This window comes from Neofelis nebulosa, chromosome X, assembly GCF_028018385.1.
Source record: "Neofelis nebulosa isolate mNeoNeb1 chromosome X, mNeoNeb1.pri, whole genome shotgun sequence".
Taxonomy (NCBI): Eukaryota; Metazoa; Chordata; class Mammalia; order Carnivora; family Felidae; genus Neofelis; species Neofelis nebulosa.
In genome coordinates this window covers 112648215-112669252 of record NC_080800.1, presented here as the reverse complement: position 1 = coordinate 112669252, position 21038 = coordinate 112648215, and the positions used below count along the sequence as shown (strand labels likewise).

General features: G+C 40.8%; 1 protein-coding gene and 1 pseudogene across 1 annotated transcript in view; one reads left to right on the top strand and one right to left on the bottom strand.

The window, feature by feature from the left end:
• The window catches only part of ADGRG4 (adhesion G protein-coupled receptor G4), a 121869-nt gene that overhangs the window by 22438 nt on the left and 78393 nt on the right, over positions 1–21038 (bottom strand). The window contains exons 14-18 of the mRNA XM_058714761.1: positions 19162–19378; positions 18430–18592; positions 8346–8480; positions 3920–4039; positions 432–477 (exon numbers count right to left, since the gene is read on the bottom strand). Of these exons, the coding sequence (XP_058570744.1) occupies positions 432–477; positions 3920–4039; positions 8346–8480; positions 18430–18592; positions 19162–19378 (681 nt within the window). The remainder of the gene's footprint in view (positions 1–431; positions 478–3919; positions 4040–8345; positions 8481–18429; positions 18593–19161; positions 19379–21038) is intronic.
• On the top strand, positions 689–1802 carry LOC131502978 (protein SET-like; annotated as a pseudogene).

Here is a 21038-nt window from a genome sequence, read left to right as displayed (position 1 = left end):
AAGAGAGTCAATGGACTACCCAAGGTCACACAGTCAGTCTAGAAGAGATGAGGGGAATAAAGAAGATAGTAGATGTTGCAAATCTTCATGGGAAAACACAGATGAAAAGCCAGGTGTTCGTTTCTCAACTTGCTTCAAACAGCTCAAGGCCACTCTGCACCCGGTCTTCCAATTTTCCTTATTCCCGAGCTATATGATTTTTTTCTAATCCCCCAAATAAGTCTCTTATCAAGAAGAAAGGGCTTCTTTTTTTAACCTCCCATGCCCTAACTAGGTGTAAAACTAATATTCGTATCTTGGTCCGTCAGAGTTCTCTGTAGGGTCTGGTAAGACAGCACGGTTCCAAGTCATCCAACGGCCAACTAGAAAAATGGTCAGGGGCAAAGTCACACTGAGAGCCGAAAACAAAGCTTGCTAAGAAAAATACTTACCGTTACTCCCAAAGTCCCAAAACGCACAGTGAACTTGATCATAATTCTAGAAAAAAAAAAAAAGACAAATCAGAGGTAAACATCTTTCCTTGTGATACTTTCCACATGATGACAACTACACACAAGAAACATGTTTCTTCTTCATGTTTTTTTCAAACAGTAGAGACACACATACTTAGATCATTCGCTAGTTGGTTTTAAGACTAACCCCAGGTGACTTGGGGTTTACAAGTGAGAAAATGGCATGTTACCGAACGATGGTCTGGTGTGTGCCCTTTAAAATATTTGGTAAAGAGGAGTAATCAGAGCTTCTTCCAGATGTGCATCTGCCCTTATTTCATGGACCTTCCTCACAGCATGGCTCTCAAAGCCAGTCTTCCCTCCCGCCTCACAGGAAGAAAAAGAGACTGTCTCCTGCCCCTGAGCTGAAGGAGACGTCAACTTGTCAACACTTGCCGAAGGGGGGAAAAAAAAGAGCAGCAAGAAGGAGCTGAACATATTGATGAAGTACAAAATGAAATAGACAGACGTATGCATGAGCCAGTGAGGACATTTTGAAAGTACAACAGGAATATAACAAATTCTGCCAACCATTTTTTCAGAAAAGGTTGGAATTGATCGCCAAAATCCCAGATTTGGGGGTAACAGCATTTGTCAACCATCCACAGTGTCTGCACTGCCTGGGGAGGAGGGTGAAGAGACCCTGCATTATTTTTTTTTTATGTTTTTAAGTAGGCTTCACACCCAGCATGGGGCTTCAACTCACAACCTGGAGATCAAGACCTGAAGCTGAGATCAAGAGTTGGACGCTTAACTGAGCCACCCAGGTGCCCCGGAAGGGGGGCTGCATTATCTGACAAGAGTTGAAGTGACAGAATTTGAAGATATTCAATCAGGTTACAGAATAGATTTTTACTGTGATGAAAACCCTTACTTCAAAAATAAAATTCTTTCCACAGAATTTCATCAGGACAAGAATGGCATTCCTTCTTCCAAGTCCACTGAAATCAAATGGAAATCCAGAGAGGATCTGATGAAATGTTCCAGTCAAACACAGGATAGAGCCAGTAGGAAGAGACAGCGTGAGGCATCAGAGAGCTTCTTCACCTGCTTTACTGACCATTCTGATGCAGATGAGTTTGGAGGGGTCACCAAACACAGTATTTGGCCAAATCTGTGACAGCGCTATTTTGTTCCCAAAACGGATGATGAAGGAGGAGGAGGGGAGGAAGAAGATGATGATGATGAAAATGAAGGAGGATTGGAAGATATTGATGAAGGGGGTGACGATGAAGGTGAGGAAGCCGAACGTGACAATGAGGGGGAGGAAGGAGAGGAGGAGGAGGAAGGAAAAGCTGACTAATGGAACACACATGGATTCCAACCTTTCTTTTGAAATTTCCTCGTCCCTGAGAGCAAGTAGCTCTCTTTCTTTTCCCCCTCCTCTTGTGCTCATTCACCCTGTTTTTTGAAGCCTCTTTTCTCCCCTTTTATATCATGGTTCTCAACTTATTGTGGGGGGGAAATACCTTGAGCATCATACAGTGGGAAAATAATCTCTAGCCCTTTCTGTTCCAAATGAACTTTTATCCCTTCCTGTCTCAACAAAACTTGATGGAGTCAACACCACCGTGCTCTGTGGGAAAACAGAAAAACTTTCTGCCCCCCTAGTTCCGCTGGAGTCTGGAGGGTGCTAGCCCCTGGGTAGGAGGACATATAATTCTAGCTTTTTCCCTACTTTCTCTGTATATTGGGCTCAGAGATTGCAGTGTTCCTATGGGAATATGAACAGTGAGCATCACCAACGTGTACCTGTCCACTTTCTCTTGTTTAAAACAAACAAACAAAAAACCTTTAAAAAATGGGGTTATAGAAGGTCAGCAGGGGCGCCTGGCTGTCTCAGTCAGTTAAGCGTCCGACTCTTGATTTCGGCTGAGGTTGTGATCTCATGGTTCGTGAGATCGAGCCCTGTGTTGGGCTCTGCACTGACAGCGCAGAGCCTGCTTGGGATTCTCTCTCTCCCTCTCTCTCTCTTCCCCTTCCCTGCTCATGCTCTATCTCTCAAAATCAAGAATTTTTTTTTTTTTTAAATAGAAGGTCAGCCAAGGGTTGGGTTTGAGATGTTTGGGTGGGGTAAGTGGGCATTCTGACAACGTAGCTTCTCCTCTGGCATGTTTAGTTGTGATGTTTAATGGACATCCTTGCAGTTGAAGATGACACTTTGATAAAATGACATTCTCTCCTAATAATGACTTGAGCCCAGCCACTCAATGGGAGAATCAGCAGAACCTGTAGGATCATATTTGGAATTGACATGCGTTATTGTAATTTTGTTCCTATTTATGTTTAAATTTTCTTTTTGTTTCACTGGAAAGGAACGATGATGCTCAATTTGTTAAAAGTGTACAAGTGGCTTTGTTACAGTAAAACTAAACATGTACACACACACACACACACACACACACACTATATATATATATATATATATATGGTAACACAAGAATTTGTCACACTCTCCTGGTGCAAGACCCAGGAAGAGCCTCTGGATGGTCAATGCAGGTCTGATGTGGGGTAGGTGTTCCTGATGGGACTTTGGAATTTGGAGCTCACAGCTGAGATCAAGCCTTATGGATACCAAGTTGAGCTGCATGCTTATTAGACCCAGCGGGCATTGCTGGGGCCTCACCAGCTCCTAGAATGTCCAGGGAACTGGAGACAATGAGAAATTGGTTATTGGTGGATGCCTGGAGAGCTGGGGCCCCTGCTGGAATTGAGAGCTCTTACCCATCTAACATGTTCCATTTGGTATCTGTTTTTTATTACTTCCCTCTCCCACTCTTCCTTCTTCCCCTCTAGAATTAAGACCTGTGAAAAATATGCTGTGCCATATGGTCTTCTAGATTGGGAATAAAGGAAACTATTAAGACTTCACACTGGACATACATTAACATCAAAGAATGGAATAGTAGTTCATTCTTATACTACAGCTAAATTTGATCATTTAGTAATATATACCGTATGTTATGCCATATGACTATGGCTTTAATCCTTTGGTGATAATTAATACATATTTTGATGCTCTCCATGGCAATTCAAAAGGATAAAAATGTCCAATTATTTTAAATTGCTTGCCTCACTCAAAAACAAATGGAATTAAATATCATTTAGTGTGATGGGACAACTGAAAGACCCACCCGCCCATGTCAGTCCTCTCTGCCGATCTGTCATAGTGCTAGGAGCCCACCATTACTTAGTTATCCCCTGAAGCTATGGCATTATTTCTAGAAGGCCTCCATTACTTAGTTATCCCCTGAAGCTATGGCATTATTTCTAGAAGGCCTCCATTACAACACATCTCTACTATCTGGAATGGGACGATCTTCATTGAGTCTTAGAATCACATATGTTAAGTAGCCAATTATGTTTAACAAGAAATTCACGAGGGGTTCTGAGGCCTTTCTATTCCGAGGTGAAAATGGGTATGTTACCTGGTTTCCTCCAACATGCTGCAGAGAAATAACCACTGGGTCAGCCAAGTTTTGAATTGATGTATGTGAAGCGCTGGCACTCACCACAAAGGTAGTTAATGCTTTAGTGACATTTTTGGTCTGTAGATGAAACATATAAGGGAGAGGGGTTCAGGTCCTAAATTTCCAATTTCTTGCCTGTTAATTGACTCAGAATTATTAATGCATGGCACTAGGTACAGAAATATAGAAAAGAAATTCACAAGCTGAGGAGAAATCTTTATTTTTTATTTATTTTTTAATTTTTTAAAGATTTTATTTGTTTTCAGAGTAAACTCTGCCCCCAACATTGGGCTCAAACTCACGACCCCAAGGCCCAGAGTCGCGTGCTCTAATGACTGAGCCGGCCGGGTGCCCCTGAGAAGAAATTTTTAGAGGTCATTTAGCTCACCTCCTGTCTTCACATAAGGTCTCAATTTTGCCCAGCTAAAACAATTCACTAATCCCAGCTACATACCCAAATATCTATTAAAAAAAAAAAAAGCATTGGCTTTGTTAATATTTTGTTGTTACCTGCAACTCAGTAGCGCACTAGGAACAAAGTGAAACTATTCCCGACTTTGATAACTCTCTGAACCCTGACACTTGGGGCACTTTCAGAAGATGCCACATTTCTGAGCCCTGAAGCCACTGAGAACTGGGTGATTGTGAACACAGCCTGGGGCTCTGCTAGGAAGCTACTCATTTCGTGTTCCTGCCCAGCTGTGTTCATCGGAAACCAGCCTAGTGGTTCAATGCTCCCTTCCTTCCCAGAGGAATTGCCCCGGGGCAGCATGAGGTAGAGGTGGACCTACAGCACAATATGGTGGCAAGGGCCCTGGCTGACAGTCAAAAGACCAAGTGCTAGCCCAAGCCCTCTTGTTCCTTGAAAGCCTCTTCCCCTGTTACACTGGTAACAGGAAGAAAAGTGGACCAGGCGATACCTAAGAACCCTCTCAATTTAGTCTAAGACATACAGTTTTCTGTAATGGAGATGCCAAAAGAGGGGCAACACACAGAGACCCAGGACTTAATTAACCTGTCCTCAGGTTTTATTTTCCTTTCCTACAAAATGGCGGCCATGCGGGAAAAGGAGCTAAATCATTTCTCACTCTTCTGCTCTTTGGTTCTAGGCTCAAGTTTTACCAGTTTCACTTCTGAACCTTTTAGAGAAGTTGTTCCCTCTGCCCAAAGCACTCCTCCATCCTTCTCCCTGCCCCCTTTCATCTCCTAGCTTCTACTCAACCTCGGGTTTCAGCCAACACCTCTGTAGGCCTTTCCTGATCTCCCAGACAAGGGTAGGTTTTCTCTTCTATGCTCCCAGAGCCCCTGTGCCATATTGTACTTGCCTAATGCTCCGTCCTTCTCCTAGAGAACTGCCACTAGTGGAGGAGGAGGTGCGTGTTTTCCAAGAGGGGTGTCTTAGCAACAATTTTTTTTAATATATGAAATTTATTGTCAAATTGGTTTTCATACAACACCCAGTGCTCATCCCAACAGGTGCCCTCCTCAGTACCCATCACCCACCCTCCCCTCCCTCCCACCCCCCATCAGCCCTCAGTTTGTTCTCAGTTTTTAAGAGTCTCTTCTGCTTTGGCTCTCTCCCACTCTAACCTCTTTTTTTTTTTCTCCTTCCCCTCCCCCATGGGTTCCTGTTAAGTTTCTCAGGATCCACATAAGAGTGAAACCATATGGTATCTGTCTTTCTCTCTATGGCTTATTTCACTTAGCAGCACACTCTCCAGTTCCATGCACGTTGCTACAAAGGGCCATATTTCATTCTTTCTCATTGCCACGTAGTACTCCATTGTGTATATAAACCACAATTTCTTGATCCACTCATCAGTTGATGGACATTTAGGCTCTTTCCATAATTTGGCTATTGTTGAGAGTGCCCCTATCTTAGCAACAATTTTTAAAGTAATATGGTGTAATGGCAGTTAAGATTTTGATCAAAAGATGTTAGAGGAAGCTGCATCAAAGCAAGGCCGTGAGACTCGGGACCCGGGGGAAAGGGAGCTAGAGGCTGGCATCTCTTCTAAGTAGCCCCCCCCAACAATCAGGGGCACAGGCCCCTGGCTCAGGTCATCCCCTTCAAAGTTAGAATCTTTAGGCTTCTGTTCTCTCATCGGACTGTAAGCTCTATGAGGGCAGGCACCATGTCTCTCTTGCTCGCTGTCGTATCCCCAGCATCCAGCACCACACAAGACACACAGTAGGAATTTGATAAATATTTGCTGACTGAATAATAATTGTGTGACCAAATGAATACACTGTGTCATCTCTAGCAGGTCCCTTCCCCTCAATACCCTCATTGGTAAAAGGAGATGCGCCACTGTGAGTTACAAGGGCCCTTCCAGTTCTGAAAGTGATGGCACCATGACGTCTGTAGGCTAATTTTGGCAAAGATCTTTAATCCCCTTCAATGGAAGGTGTCAGTGAATAAAAATTACTGATTAGGGGTGGAATCTATGCAACATAAATTTATCTTCTATTCTATGAGACAAACACAGCCCTCTACAGAAAGGAGAGAAATTAAGACAAAAATAATGGCATGTCAGATGATACAAGGAAATTTCAAGCTTACCAAAAGGGTCAGAGTGCTATGAGCCACATTCTTAATTTTTATTAAAGTCTTTGTTCATTAACTCTCTTGTCTCAGACGTAACCAGTTTTTTCCCTTGTTTTTTAAAGATAAGCCTTAATAAATATGTATCTACTGAAAACATGTTGGGTACCTAGCCCTGTGCTAGGATCCATGAAAATAAAACATGTCTGACCCGTGACATATGCCACAATCTACTTAGGGAAACCAGACCAGAAACTAGATGGAAGTGTAAGACAAGAATGCAAGCAGGGGGTGAGGAGGAAAGCAGGGGCTCATGAACTCCAGGCAGGCTTTCTGGGTGGGATTTGAGCTAAATCCACAAGAACAAATAGGACTTAGGTAGAAAGAAATGGGAGCCACTAGAGAATTCCAAGAGAACAGAACACCCTACAGATGTAGCTGGAGACGATGTATTATATTTGAGTTGGTATGTGGTATGGGTATGTGGTATATTTAAGCTGGCCCAGTACAATCTGCCTGCAATGACTCTGTGAATATTTGACAATTATAAATTCATTCCTTTGGATAGCCTCTCTAGGAAATGAAAACATACTTGACTATTAATGTATGGATCTCTTAAATACTTGAACTTTGGAGTCAGACAGCCTGGATTGGATTACTAGTTATGCCACTTCCTAGCTGTGTGACCTTGAGCAAAATCACTTAGCCTCTTTGTTTTAGTCCATCCAAGCTGTTAGAACAAAATACCAGACTGAGTGGCTTATCAACAACAGAAACTTATTTGTCACAGCTGTCGAGATTGGAAGTCCAAGAGCAGGGTGCCTACATGGTCAAGTTCTGGTGAAGGCTTGCTTTCTGGTTGCTAGATGGCATCTTCTTGCTGGGTCGTCACATGATGGAAGAGTCAAGCGAGCTCTGTGGAGCCTCTCGCATAAGATAACTGATCCCATTATGACGGCTGCACCCTCAGGACCTCATCCCCTCCCAAAGGCTCCACCTCCTAATACCATCATCTTGGGGGTTAGGGTGTTAACGCATGAATTCCGGGGGACACAGCATTCAGACCACAGCACTCTTTGGGTCAAGGTTTCTCATAAGCAGATGAGATAATAAAGTGTGAATGTTAACAGTTAATAGTGATCATCAACTATTTCATGCCAGCTCCGGGTGCTGTCTTCCCAACAGCTAGATGGGGCAAAGTGGGCCAAACAAATGAACCTGTTGTTAGACTGAGCCCCCCAAACAGGCCAATAATGACAGCAACGCATAGTTGACTTTAAATTCTGCCGGTCTGGCCCCAGAATCTGTGCTCATAACCACCGCGTCGTACTGCCTCTTTGTTTTTATGACGGGTGGGACAGGAGCCCTCAGAAAAGGTTCTGTGGAGGGGGTAGGAAGGAGCAAAAAGTGCTTGAAGGCAAGGGTCTCGCTGGACACCACTCAGCTGCGAACAGATTGGCCCCAAAGAGTGGGCATGTGAGGCTTTGAGGAGCCAGGGGAGATTCGGGGGCAAAGCACAGGCCAGCTGAAGCAGCACTGCAGCAGGAGAACTTGCTGTTCTTTTCTGGTTTGAAAACATCTTGAGGCCTCTGTTTGGTCACCGGATAATCCTTAAGGTTCCTTCCAAAACTGAGAGGCTGTGAAAATTAAACACTGTGGAACATCATTAAAGAAGATGTTGATTCATTCTGAGGGCCAGGGTTTGTGCCAGGAGACTCACAGAATAAATCGGAGAGCGTATTCTAAAATAAACAGAACATCGTGAAAATAGCAAGAGTTCATAATCACAATGAGTCACCGTATGTCACCTCGTGACAGTTACCAGAGGCAAGAACTTACCTTAAAGAGTGAAGTTTGGCCAAAAAAATTGAACAAGATGGTGTGTAAGCTGCTAAGAGGAATTCTCTCCCTCAGTGATTTAGGCAAATATATGGAAGCCAAAATCCTTCCCAGAGGGACTTCACCCAGATAAATCTGCCAAGACAAGCCACAAATAGAAACTGGAATCATCACTCATGAACCTGAAGCCCTCCCGACCTCCCACCCCCGCCACAGCCACAGCCCCGGAGGATCCCGCTGTGAGGAGGAAGGGTGGGAACGAGTTCCACAAGCTATCCTTTTATGCATGGACACAAGCACACACACAAGCTCGCGCGCGCGCTCGCTCTCTCTCTCTCAGATCACAGGGAAAGACATGACCAGGGTGCACACACAGACACACACACACACACACACACACACACCTTTTTTCTTTCCCGACTTATCTCTGACTTTCTCTCCTTCTGATCTACTTCCACCTGGGTATGCACAGAGGTGGAAAGGGGAATGATGAATCAGGTGATTTGCCCCATTTATTGCTGAGAATCAGAAAGCCTTGGAAAGCAGGCCCTCTTTGCCCATACATTTCTGAGAGGGGGAAAAAAAAAAACCAGAACAAAACCCAACACAATAGGAGCATTAGGCACTTGCCCCAAATGTCACGGGGCGATGCTTTTGTGAAAAAGCAAGGCAGAGAAGTGAGGCATTAGGCCTTAGGAATTCTTCTAGGGGCTCACTATTAGAAGAATTTGCTGATTTGACTTGGTAATAGTATTTTATAAGTACTAGAACATTTTTGAGAGTGAAAAGAACCTTTACCAATCAACTGGGACCACAATTGGTAAACCTGGACAATCCCAGGCAAACTAGGGTATATGGGCACCCTTACATGAATTTGCTCATCTAATACCTTTATCGGCTCTGAAATAGATGTTGTATTATGATATCAAGAGGTTCAGGGAGATTAAATTACTTGTCTAGGGTCACACAGCTGGGATGTAATTGAATGAAGATATTTGTCATTTGGGCCTACATTTTCCCCATTATCCATGCTGCCTGTCAAGGAACTATTATCTAGCTAGCTGTATCATGGGGACATGAGAGTTTATAATATTTCTAAAAAGTATTTGTGAACCCCAAAGCCATACGGTTCTTCTCCCGCACAAATGAACTCTGCTAGGGCAATGAAGTACCATGGAGAAGTTATGATTTAGCTTCCATGTGTAAGCAGTTTGGTACCCAGAATGTGATTGAGGTTGGCTGATTTGTTTCTCCACCAAAGTCTATAATAGAAAGCCCCGTATGTAGCCCAGATACAACGGAAGTCAACATCTGCCTCCGGCGTAGCTGAGTAGCTCGGAATGGACTCGACCCCCCTGCACATAACTATACAAAATAACCACGACTCGAAAGCACTGGAAAATGAACAAAAGCAGGCAGATTCTGGACAAGAGTAGACACGTGGAAAAAGGTAACATTACAAAGGGAGTTAGTTACCTGTTTCTACAGCTCTTAACCTGATGGCAAGGTGAAATTAATGCTGTGAACACCACTCAAAATTCTGATAGAAAACTCGCAGTCTTGGCGGCATGAAGAATCATAAAACAAAGCCCAGGGTAACCCCAGTCTGTCACTGGAAGGTCGGGGCGGGGGCTGGGGTGAATCACGGAAAGGAGAAAGCTAGAGAAGAAGAGCCAAAATCCTCAGTATAAACTCTGCCTGGCCTCTGAACCACTAATGTACAGGACGGACTCCAATGAAGAATAAAGGAACTTAACTGAGATTTATGCTGCCATCCCAAAGACGGAATCCACAGTTCAATTCTGACTGAGTTATTTGCCTGGTATAAAAAAAAGTCAATAGTTTTCTGAAGAATATACTAGAAGCCAGAATCTCCATTATATAACATTCCCAGTACCCAGGACATAATTCACAATTACCCCACGTGTGAAGGAAGAATGAATGTGACCCACTTTCTCTCTCTTTTTTTTTAAAGTAGGTTCCACACTGGGTGTGAGCCCAACATGGGGCTTGAACTCAGGGCCCTGAGATCAAGACCTGAGCTGCTATCAAGTGCCAGATGCTCTAATGACTGAGCCGCCCAGGTGCTCCCAAATATCACCCATTTTCAAGTGAAAAGACAATCAATGGAGATCAAACTGGAGATGACCCAGATGTTGGAGCCAGGAGACAAGGATTCTTAAGCACCTCATGTAACTATGCTCAGGTATTTAAAAGAAAATATACTTGCAATTAATCCAACAAGAAGAAATAAAAGCAGAGAAACAAGCAAAAGAAGGGACAAAATGGAAACTCTAGAACCAAAAATACAATAGCAAAAATGTTTTAGTTGCACTGGATGGGTTTAAGAGTAACATGAAGAGAAATCACAAGTTATACTATCAGAAAAATAGATAGTAAAATGATTAAAAACATGAACTTAACCTCAGGGACCTGTGGGGTGACACCCAAAAATCTTACATACATGTAATTGGAGTCCCAAAAGGAGAGGAGAAAGAGAACAGTGAAGAGGTAATATTTAAAGAGATAATGATGGAAGTTTCCCCAAATTTGATAAATTTACAGATTCAAGACATAAATTTACAGATTCAAGAATCTCAGAAAACCTCAAGCAGGATAAATGCAAAGAAAAACACACTCGCACACATAAGACCAAACCGTGAAAACACAAAGAAAATATTGAAAGCAACCAGCAAAAAATGACCTTTTATACATCAGATACAGAGAAACAAAAATTCAAATGGTTACTGACTTCTGATCAGAAAATGTGGAATCCAGAAGAGAGTAGACTATGTTCAAAATGCTAGGGGGAAAATGCTGCCAAGGGAATCCAGAATTCTATGGTAAACAAAAATATCCTTCAAGAATAAAGGCAAAATAGAGTCATTTTCAGATAAACTAAAACCAAGAAAATTCATCACCATCAGACCTGTACTACAAGAAGTACTAAATAAATTTCCTTAAAGGGGCGCCTGGGTGGCTCAGTCGGTTAGGCGGCCGACTTCGGCTCAGGTCACGATCTGGCGGTCCGTGAGTTCGAGCCCCGCGTTGGGCTCTGTGCTGACAGCTCAGAGCCTGGAGCCTGTTTCGGATTCTGTGTCTCCCTCTCTCTGCCCCTCCCCCGTTCGTGCTCTGTCTCTGTCTCAAAAATAAATAAACGTTAAAAAAATTTTTTAAATATTAAAAAAAAAATTTCCTTAAGTTGAAGGGGAAATGTTACCAAATGGAACTCTGACCTTCAGGTAAGAACGAAGAGCACTGAAAATTATAAATATATACATAAATATTAAAGACTATTTTTTCTCTCGATTGCATAAGACTCTTTAAAGCAATAATTATAACACTGTCTTGTGGAGTTTCTGATCTACTTAGATATAATATATATGACAACTATAACATAAAAGAGGTGTAAATGGATATGGATGGTCAAAGTGTTTTACATGAAGTAGTACAATATCTCCTCTAAGTATATTGCAAAATATAAAGATGCATATTGTAATTTCTAGAGCAACCATCACAAAAATAATGCAAACAGATATAACTAAAAAGTCAGTAAAAAATGAAAATTCAGTTGTAATACATATTAAAAAATTAACCAAAAAGCATCAGGAAAAGAGGATCAAAAACCAAAGGGACAGATAGAAAATAAAATAAAATAAAATGGTAATCCTAGATCCAACCAGATCAAACATTACATTAAATGTTAAAGGACTACACACTCCAATTAAAAGGCAGATATTTTCAGGATGGATAAAAAACGTGAAACACAAGCTGTATGCTATCAACAAGAAGCACACTTTTTTTTTTTTGAAGTGCACTTTGAATATGAAGAAATAGAAAATAAGTGGGTGTAAAAACAAATGTATACGGAATAGTAAGCATGAAACAACTGCAATGACCATATTAAAATCAGATAAAATAGACCATAAGACAAAGAACATTACCAGAAACAAGTAAGATTAGAGTTATTATGGGGAAGACACAACAACACAAACGGATATTATATTTATGTCATATTATAACAGAGCCCCAAAATAAGTAAGGCAACATTTGACACAGCTAAAGGGAGAAAGAGAGAATTTCACAGAGTCAGAGATTTTAACACCCCTCTAAATTAGGAAACAGCTAGTAAAAAAATCAGTAAAGACACATATGACCTAAACAACATTATCGACCACCTTGAGGTCTGATATTTAAAGTACAACATATGCAACAAGTAGAACACACCAAGTGTTTCAAGTGTGTGAAACAAGTCCCAACAAATTTAAATGGATTGAAATTATCCCAAGTACACTCTGTGACCCATACGAAATAAACAAGAAATCAAAAACAACAATATGTGTTGGGTGTTCCCCAAAAATTTGGGACTTAAAGAATGCACTCCTGAGTAATCCACGCATCAAAGAAGAAAGTAGGAAATATTTGGAACTGACTGCTTATGAAAATACAACATATCAAAATTTGCAGACTGCAGCTAAACAGTGCTTAGAGAGATATTTATAGCTTTTTATGATTTACTAGAAAAGAAGTACCTAAAATCAATGGCCTATGGATCCACCTTAAGAAACTAGATAAAGGAGAGCAAAATAAACACAAAATAAGTACGTGAAAGGAAATACTAAAGAGCAGATAGTAACAAAATAAAAAACACTCAATAAAGAAAATTAACAAAGCCAAAAGTTGGTTCTTAAAAAGGATCAACAAAATTGAAAAATCTCTGGCTATACTGACCAAGAAAAAAAGAACAAGAAAAGAAATCAACACTATCGAGAATTAAAGAGGGATTGGGGCGCCTGGGTGGCGCAGTCGGTTAAGCGTCCGACTTCAGCCAGGTCACGATCTCACGGTCCGAGATCGAGCCCCGCGTCAGGCTCTGGGCTGATGGCTCAGAGCCTGGAGCCTGTTTCTGATTCTGTGTCTCCCTCTCTCTCTGTCCCTCCCCCGTTCATGCTCTGTCTCTCTCTGTCCCAAAAATAAATAAACGTTGAAAAAAAAAATTTTTGAAGAATTAAAGAGGGATTATTACTATAGATAAGAGATTGACAAATTGGTCAGCAGGTCAATCCTACCTATGGCTTGTTTTCATACATCTCAAGCTAAGAATGGCTTTTACGTTTCATTTTTAAAAGAATGTGAGGGAGGAAAGGAAAGGACAGGAAAGGGGGGAGAGAGAGAGAGAAAGAGAGGAAGGGAGGAAGGGAGGAAGAAAAAGAGAGAAAGAAAATAAAAATTTCATCAGAGACCACCTGTGACTTACAAAGCCTAAAATATTTACTGCCTTTTAGAGAAAAACTTTGCTAACCATCCCTATAAACTCTATAGACATTAAGAAATAGGAAAAGGGAACCTGGGTGGCTCAGTCCATTAAGCATCCAACTCTTGACTTCAGCTCAGGTTATGAGTTCGTGAGTTCAGCTCAACTCATAGTTTGTGAGCTCCAGCCCTGCAATGGGCTCTGCACTGACGGTGCGAAGCCAGCTTGGGATTCTATCTCTCCTCTCTCTGTGTCCCTCTTCTGCTCGTGCACGCGCTCTCTCTCTCTCCTTTCTCTCTCTCTCTCTCTCTCTGTCTGTCTCTCTCTTTCTCAAAATGAATAAACATTAAAAAAAGAAATAGGAAATACTATGAACAACTATTGTCAACAAGCTTCACGAGTTAGATGAAATAAATTCTTAGAAATATATAAGTAACCAAAACACACAAGATGAATCAAAACATATAAATGGCTCTATATCCATTAAATTCATTGGGTTTGCTATCAAAATACTTCCCACACAGAAATTCCAGATCCAGAGAGTTTCCTAGTGAACCCTATCAAGCATTTGATGAAGGAATAACACCAACGTTACAAATACTTTCCAAAAGTAGAACAGGGACTATTTCCCAACTCACTGTTAGAAAGTTGGCACAACCCTAATCTAACTAAATAAATAAAAATAGAATTAAAAAATTAGAAAATAAAAAAATAATTAGAAATAAAATATTATTTTAAAAATGAGAAAAAATCCCAGACCAACATCCTTCCTGAACATAAATACAAAAATACTTAAAATATAAGTAAGTTGAAAACAGCCGTATATAAAAAATGATAATACATTGTGACCAGTAGCTTTTCTTCCAGGAATACAAGATTGGTTTAACATCCTAAAATCAATGTAATCCACCATATTAGAAGAATAAAGGAGAAAAGCCAAACAATTATTTCAAGAGGTACAGAAAAAAACATTTGACAAAATTCAACAACCATTCACAATAAAATTTTTCAGCAATCTAGGAACAGAAGGTAATTTCCTCAATCAAATAAAGGGGATCTAAAAACAAAACAAAACAAAAACATGGCTAACATCAGAGTAATGGTAAAACAGTGAACACATTTCTTCTGATATCAGGAACAAGACAAGGATGTCAATTTAACCATTTCAATCCAACATTTTATTGGAAGCACTAAAATCAAAAGAAAGGAATAAAAGGAATAAAAATCAATAAGGAAAACATTAAACTGTTTCTATTGCCAGATGACATTACAAAGAATGTCCTAAGGAATCTCTATAGCAGGCACCTGGGTGGCTTGGATGGTCAAGCATCTGACTGTGGCTCAGGTCATGATCTCACAATTCATGAGTTCAAGCCCCTCACTGGGCTGTCTGCTGTCAGCACGGAGCCCACTTCAGATCCTCTGTCCCCCTTTCTCTCTGCCCCTCCCCCACTTGCACTCTCTGTCTCTCTCAAAATAAACTTAAAAAAAAACCACAAATACTTTTTAAAAAAGGAATCTCTAAAACAACTGCTACAACTAACATGTGAGTTTAGCAAGTTCATAGGATAGAAAACTAGACATAGATAGATAGAGATAGATAGATAGATAGATACAGAGAGTATCAACTTTATTTTTGTATACTTGCAGCAAATAATTGGAAAATTAAATTTTAAAAAATTCCATTTGCAACAGCATCAGAAGACATAAAATATTTAGGAATAAACCTAACAAAAGACATAGGAAACTACTCCACTTAAAACTACAAAACATTGGGGTACCTAGGTGGCTCAGTTGGTTAAGCATCCAACTCTTGATATCAGCTCAGGTCTTGATTGCAGGGTCAGGAATTCAAGCCCCATGCTGGGTTCCATGCTGGGTATGAAGCTTACTTAAAAACAAAAAAACAAACAAAAAAAAAAAAACAAAAAAAACCTACAAAACATTGTGATACTGCTCTGCTTAAAACTAGAAAGCATAAATTTATTCCTAAATATTTAATGTTTTCTGGTGTTGCAAGTGGAATTTTTTTAATTTAATTTTCTAATTATTTGCTACAAGTATGTAAAAACAGTTGACATTCTATGTCTATCTATTTATCATCTAGGAGGGCACTTGTGATGAGCACCAGATACTGTATGAAAGTGTTGAATCACTATATTATACACCTGAACCTAATATGACACTGTATGTTAACTAACTGGAATGAAAATAAAAACTTAAAATAATAAATAAATAAATAAACCACAAAACATTGATGAGGGAAATTAAAATCGACCTGAGTAAATGTTCTTGGATGAGAAGACTCAATATTATTAAGAAATCAATTCTCCCCAAAACTGATCAACAGCATGGAGTCAATCTCAGTCACTCTCAACACTTTTTTTTTTTTTTTTGGTACAAATTGATAAGCACCTTCGAAAATTCATACGGACACAGGAAAGGCCTAGAATAACCAAAGCTATCTTGAAAAAGAACAAAGTTGAAGGACTCACACTACCTTGAAGTCGAAGGATTTCAAGACTACAAGAATCAAGACAGTGTGATAATGGCATAAGAATACATAAAAAAATTAAAGGAACAGAATCGAACGCTCAGAAATAGACCCACATCTGCATGAGTATTCGATTATTATTTTTTTTTTTTGGTCAAAGATGCCAAAGCAAGCCAATGGGGAAAGAAAAGTCTTCAATAAATGGCATTGGAATAACTGGGTATCTATATGGATCAAAATGACCTCCAAACCATATGCTACACCACACCTTCTCACACCACACATAAAACTTAATTCAATGGGGTTTATAGTCCTAACCATTAAAGCTACAACCATAAATCTCTTAAAGGAAAGCATGGGAGAATATCTTCATGACCTGCCGGCAGGCAAAGATTTCTTAGACAAGTCACAGGGTGTTGCTCATAAAAGAAAACAACTGATAAGTTATACCTCATCAACGTTAAAACTTATCCTCATCAAAAGACACCACTGAGGAAATGAATAGGCAAGCCACAGAGAAAACATTTTCAAGACATGTATCTGATAAATGCCTTGTATCCAGAATATACAAAAAATACTTACGACTCAATAAGAAGACAGACAACCCAAGTTAAAAAGGGGCAAACGATTTTAACAGATATGTCACCAAAGAAGATACCCAAATGGCCAATACAAAATTGAAAAATCAAACTAGGGGCGCCTGGGTGGCGCAGTCGGTTAAGCGTCCGACTTCAGCCAGGTCACGATCTCGCGGTCCGTGAGTTCGAGCCCCGCGTCAGGCTCTGGGCTGACGGCTCGGAGCCTGGAGCCTGTTTCCGATTCTGTGTCTCCCTCTCTCTCTGCCCCTCCCCCGTTCATGCTCTGTCTCTCTCTGTCCAAAAAAAAAAAAAAAAAAAAAAAACGTTGAAAAAAAAAAAAAAAGAAAAATCAAACTAGTGTGACACTGCATATCAACTGTCGTTCAATTTTTAAAAAATGAAACAATCACTCCACAATCCACTTAGGAGCCAGCACGATAGGTTCTTACAAATTTAAACTTATCACTCCTAGGTATTCACTCTAGATACATGAAAACATATGTCGACACAAAGACTTTTACATGAATGTTCAATGCAGGATTTATTGTTCATAATAGCCCAAAACTGGAAACAATCCCAACGTCCATCAACAGGAGAACAGACAATGTTTGCTATGTCCATACAGTGGAACATTATACAGCAATAAAAAAGGACAAACTATAGAAACAAAAAAAAGCTATATGAAAGAAGTCTTATATAAGAGAGTACATATTATGTGATTCCATTTATATAAAGTTCCAGAACAGGCAAAACTACGGTGGAAAAATACCAGAACGGTGGCTGCCAGTAGATGTAGTAGCTACAGGGATTGACTGGGAAGGAGCAGGAGGGGAATTTGAGGGATGACAGTAATGTTCTATATCTTGATATGGGTTTGGAGTTACACAGATGCACACTTCTGTTAGAATTCAGCGAATGTATACTTAGAATTTGTGTATTTCCCCATAAGTAAGTTTTATAATTTTTCGACCTGTATATTTTTTTAAAAAATGGTGCCCTCCCAAATTGTCTTGAGCTCCCAAATTGTCTTGAGCAAGGGTTGGCAGCCTGTGGCCTGAGGTGGTGTGGTGTGGTGGAAAGGGCCCAGGCTTTAAATTTTTTTTAATGTTTATTTATTTTTTGACAGAGAGAGAGAGAGAGAGAGAGAGAGAGAGAGAGCTAGTGGGGGAGGGGCAGAGAGAAAGGGAGACACAGAATCCAAAGCAGGCTCCAGGCTCCGAGCTGTCAGCACAGAGCCCGACACGGGGCTTGAACTCACGAACCACGAGACCATGACCTGAGCCTAAGTCGGATGCTTAACCGACTGAGCCACCCAGGTGCCCCAAAAGGGCCCAGAATTTAAAGCCAAACAGACATAAGTTTGAACCCTGGCTTGGCCATTAGGTTGTGTGTCCTTGGGCAAGTTACTTAACTGCTCTGTTTCCTTATCTGTACAGACAGTAGCATAGTGCCCCAACATATAATAAGTACTCCATAAATAGTAGCTAATAATAAAATAACATGTGAGATGATTTCGGATCATGGGGCCAAAGATGGCGTCATTGCACATCTCGTGGACACCGTTCCAACCAAGATATTCATCTACTAAGGGTTCTATCTGAATCTTCCCTGGGATATGTGTACTTCCATAAGGTCCTCTGAAGACTAAGACCTTTAAAAAAAACAAAAAGGATCCCCTCTCCCTCCCAAGGAGTAAATGAACGAAGACTTGGAACAGTGCTTGCCTGATTGGCTCTCAGTTCCCCGAACTGTACTCACCTCAGGGTCTGCGCCTTCGTTGTAGGAGCGAATGCTGAAGGCCATGCCTTCAAATGTGTGGTCTACCCGCAGGATGGCCAAAGCCAGGCTGGCTGCTGTCAGATTTGCTGTCCTCCCAAAAAACTCCATCTTGTGACCAGCACGCTCAATTATCCTCAGAATTCTGCAAGGAACCACAAGTAGAGAAGAGCATTACTACCTCTTTAATATAAAACCCATTCTCCTTACAGGATTTCCTCAATGTAAGACCTTTCCTTCAGTTTTAATCTCTGTTTTTTACATTGTTTAGGAATTACTGAATAAAAGCACCGGCAGGAATATTTGGGGGATTAAAAACATCACATACGGTGCCTCCTACAAGACTTGGTTACTGATCGGCCATAAGGTAGAGGGAGGTAACTGGTATTATTCTCAAGCTTTTTGCTTGAGCACTGGGTGGCTGCATTTTATAGAAATTGGGGGAGCCCCGGGGCTGGGAAAATAGATTGGAGGCTTGGTTTGGGGTAGCTATTTATTTGAAAAGCTGCTACGATTAAAGTTGAGTTAGAATTTGCCATGCATTCCTTCACAATTGGGCCGTGAGTGTGATGACCCCCTTGCATCACACAAACACGGCTTTGGATGCATAGCTACCTGACCTTGAAAACTGGTGATAACTGCATACAAAGGAATGAATTATAAATATTGTGAATATCATGCAATAATTTATTTTACCGAAATATTAGTACTTACTCATTTCTCACTTCATGCAGATCAGATGCTGAATTGTTTTGCTTTCCCAAAACAGCACTGATTATTTGTAGTATCATCTGGGTTAGATTCATACTTATCTCATGACATTGTGAAATGTCAGATACTTTAGAAACAATAATCTTTGTCTCGTCTTCATCCAGAGTGGGGGATTCATTTATTAAGTTTAAAATGTGCTGTGCAGCATCACCTGCATTCTCTGGGGAAAGAAAATAGAAATGTAAAACCTGCATCACTTCGTTTTGGGAAATGCCAGTCTGCTTCCTTCCCTTTCAAAAGTAAAGGCAGTGAGGATGCCTGTGGTGGCTCAGTTGGTTACGCGTCCAGCTCTTGATTTCAGCCCAGGCCATGGTCTCACGGTTCGTGAGTTCGAGCCCTGAGTCAGGCTCTGTGCTGACAGCGTGGAGCCTGCTTCAGATTTTCTGTCTCCCCCTCTCTCTGCCCCTCCCACACTCGTGCGTGCGCGCATGTGCTCTCTCTCTCAAAATAAACATTTTTTTTTTTTTAAAGTAAAGGCAGTGAAATAGAAATACATACCAAGGCAGCAAAATTTACAGTAAATAAAATGCTGGACCTCAATTTCTTTCTTTTTTTTTTTAACGTTTATTTATTTTTGAGACAGAGAGAGACAGAGCATGAACGGGGGAGGGTCAGAGAGAGAGGGAGACACAGAATCTGAAACAGGCTCCAGGCTCTGATCAGTCAGCACAGAGCCCCACGCGGGGCTCGAACTCACGGACCCCGAGATCGTGACCTGAGCCGAAGTCGGACGCTTAACCGACTGAGCCACCCAGGCGGCCTGGACCTCAATTTCTATAACAGACGGAGTCCCAGCAAGTAGCACAGAAGTCAAGTTTTTATTCATTAAATCCTTTTTAAAATACACCAGGGAAACCTTTTTGGCACTGAAGATTAGCTCGCAATTAGATTCTAATTAAGTTAAGACTTTGAGTATTGGATTGAGTTAAGTAGATCCCACCTGTACTAAAATATCAGCAAACACTCTCAGTCTGTGTTTTCATAATCAAAGATGGCAATGATATTTTTTCTGTCAAGAACTAGCAAGCACAGGAAAAAAGCAACTATGGACCAATATATAGTAAAGAGCAACTTAATTTAGATTTTTTTTAAAGGGTAAGAACAATAGATATTAATTCGCCCACTTTTTTCTTCACTTTTTATTATGGAAATTTTCAAACACGCACAAAAGTAGAAAGAATAGTATAATGACTCCCCATGTACCTCATGAATCACCTAGCTTCAACAAGTGTCAATGAAGAGCTAATCTTAGTTCATCTACACTCTCACCCACCTTCCTCAACCCCAGATTATTTTAAAGCAAATCCCAGAAATATCGTTGCATCCATAAATACTTCAGTATGCATCTCTAAAACCAAAGACCTGTTTGTCATAACCATAATGCCAGTATTTGTTAAACAAATACAACACAAATTAGATTTTCGTTCAATATAACCCCTATAAAGCTGAGCTCCTTGTGGTGCCCTGCTAGTTTAAACTCCCGTTTAAGTCCAATAACCAAAATATAATGGAAAACAATCGAAACATACAATCCCTTGAGAGAAGTCCGGAGAGAGATTACACTCATAACGCTTAACCCAGGTTACACTGCAAATAACCAAGTCTGTTGGGGAAGACAAATTAGCAAAAACACCACCCTCTCTCTCTCTTTCTCTCTCTGCCTCTCTCCCTCTCTCTCTGCAAACAACTCTCTGTCCTTGTCAATGTAAATTAAGCAATCTTTCCCGAGATTCTCTCAATTTCCACCCTGCCCCCCCCCCCTTAACCATTACCACAATCTGCCCAACAATGGAGGTGGCAGAAAGGGGGAGCTTGAACAA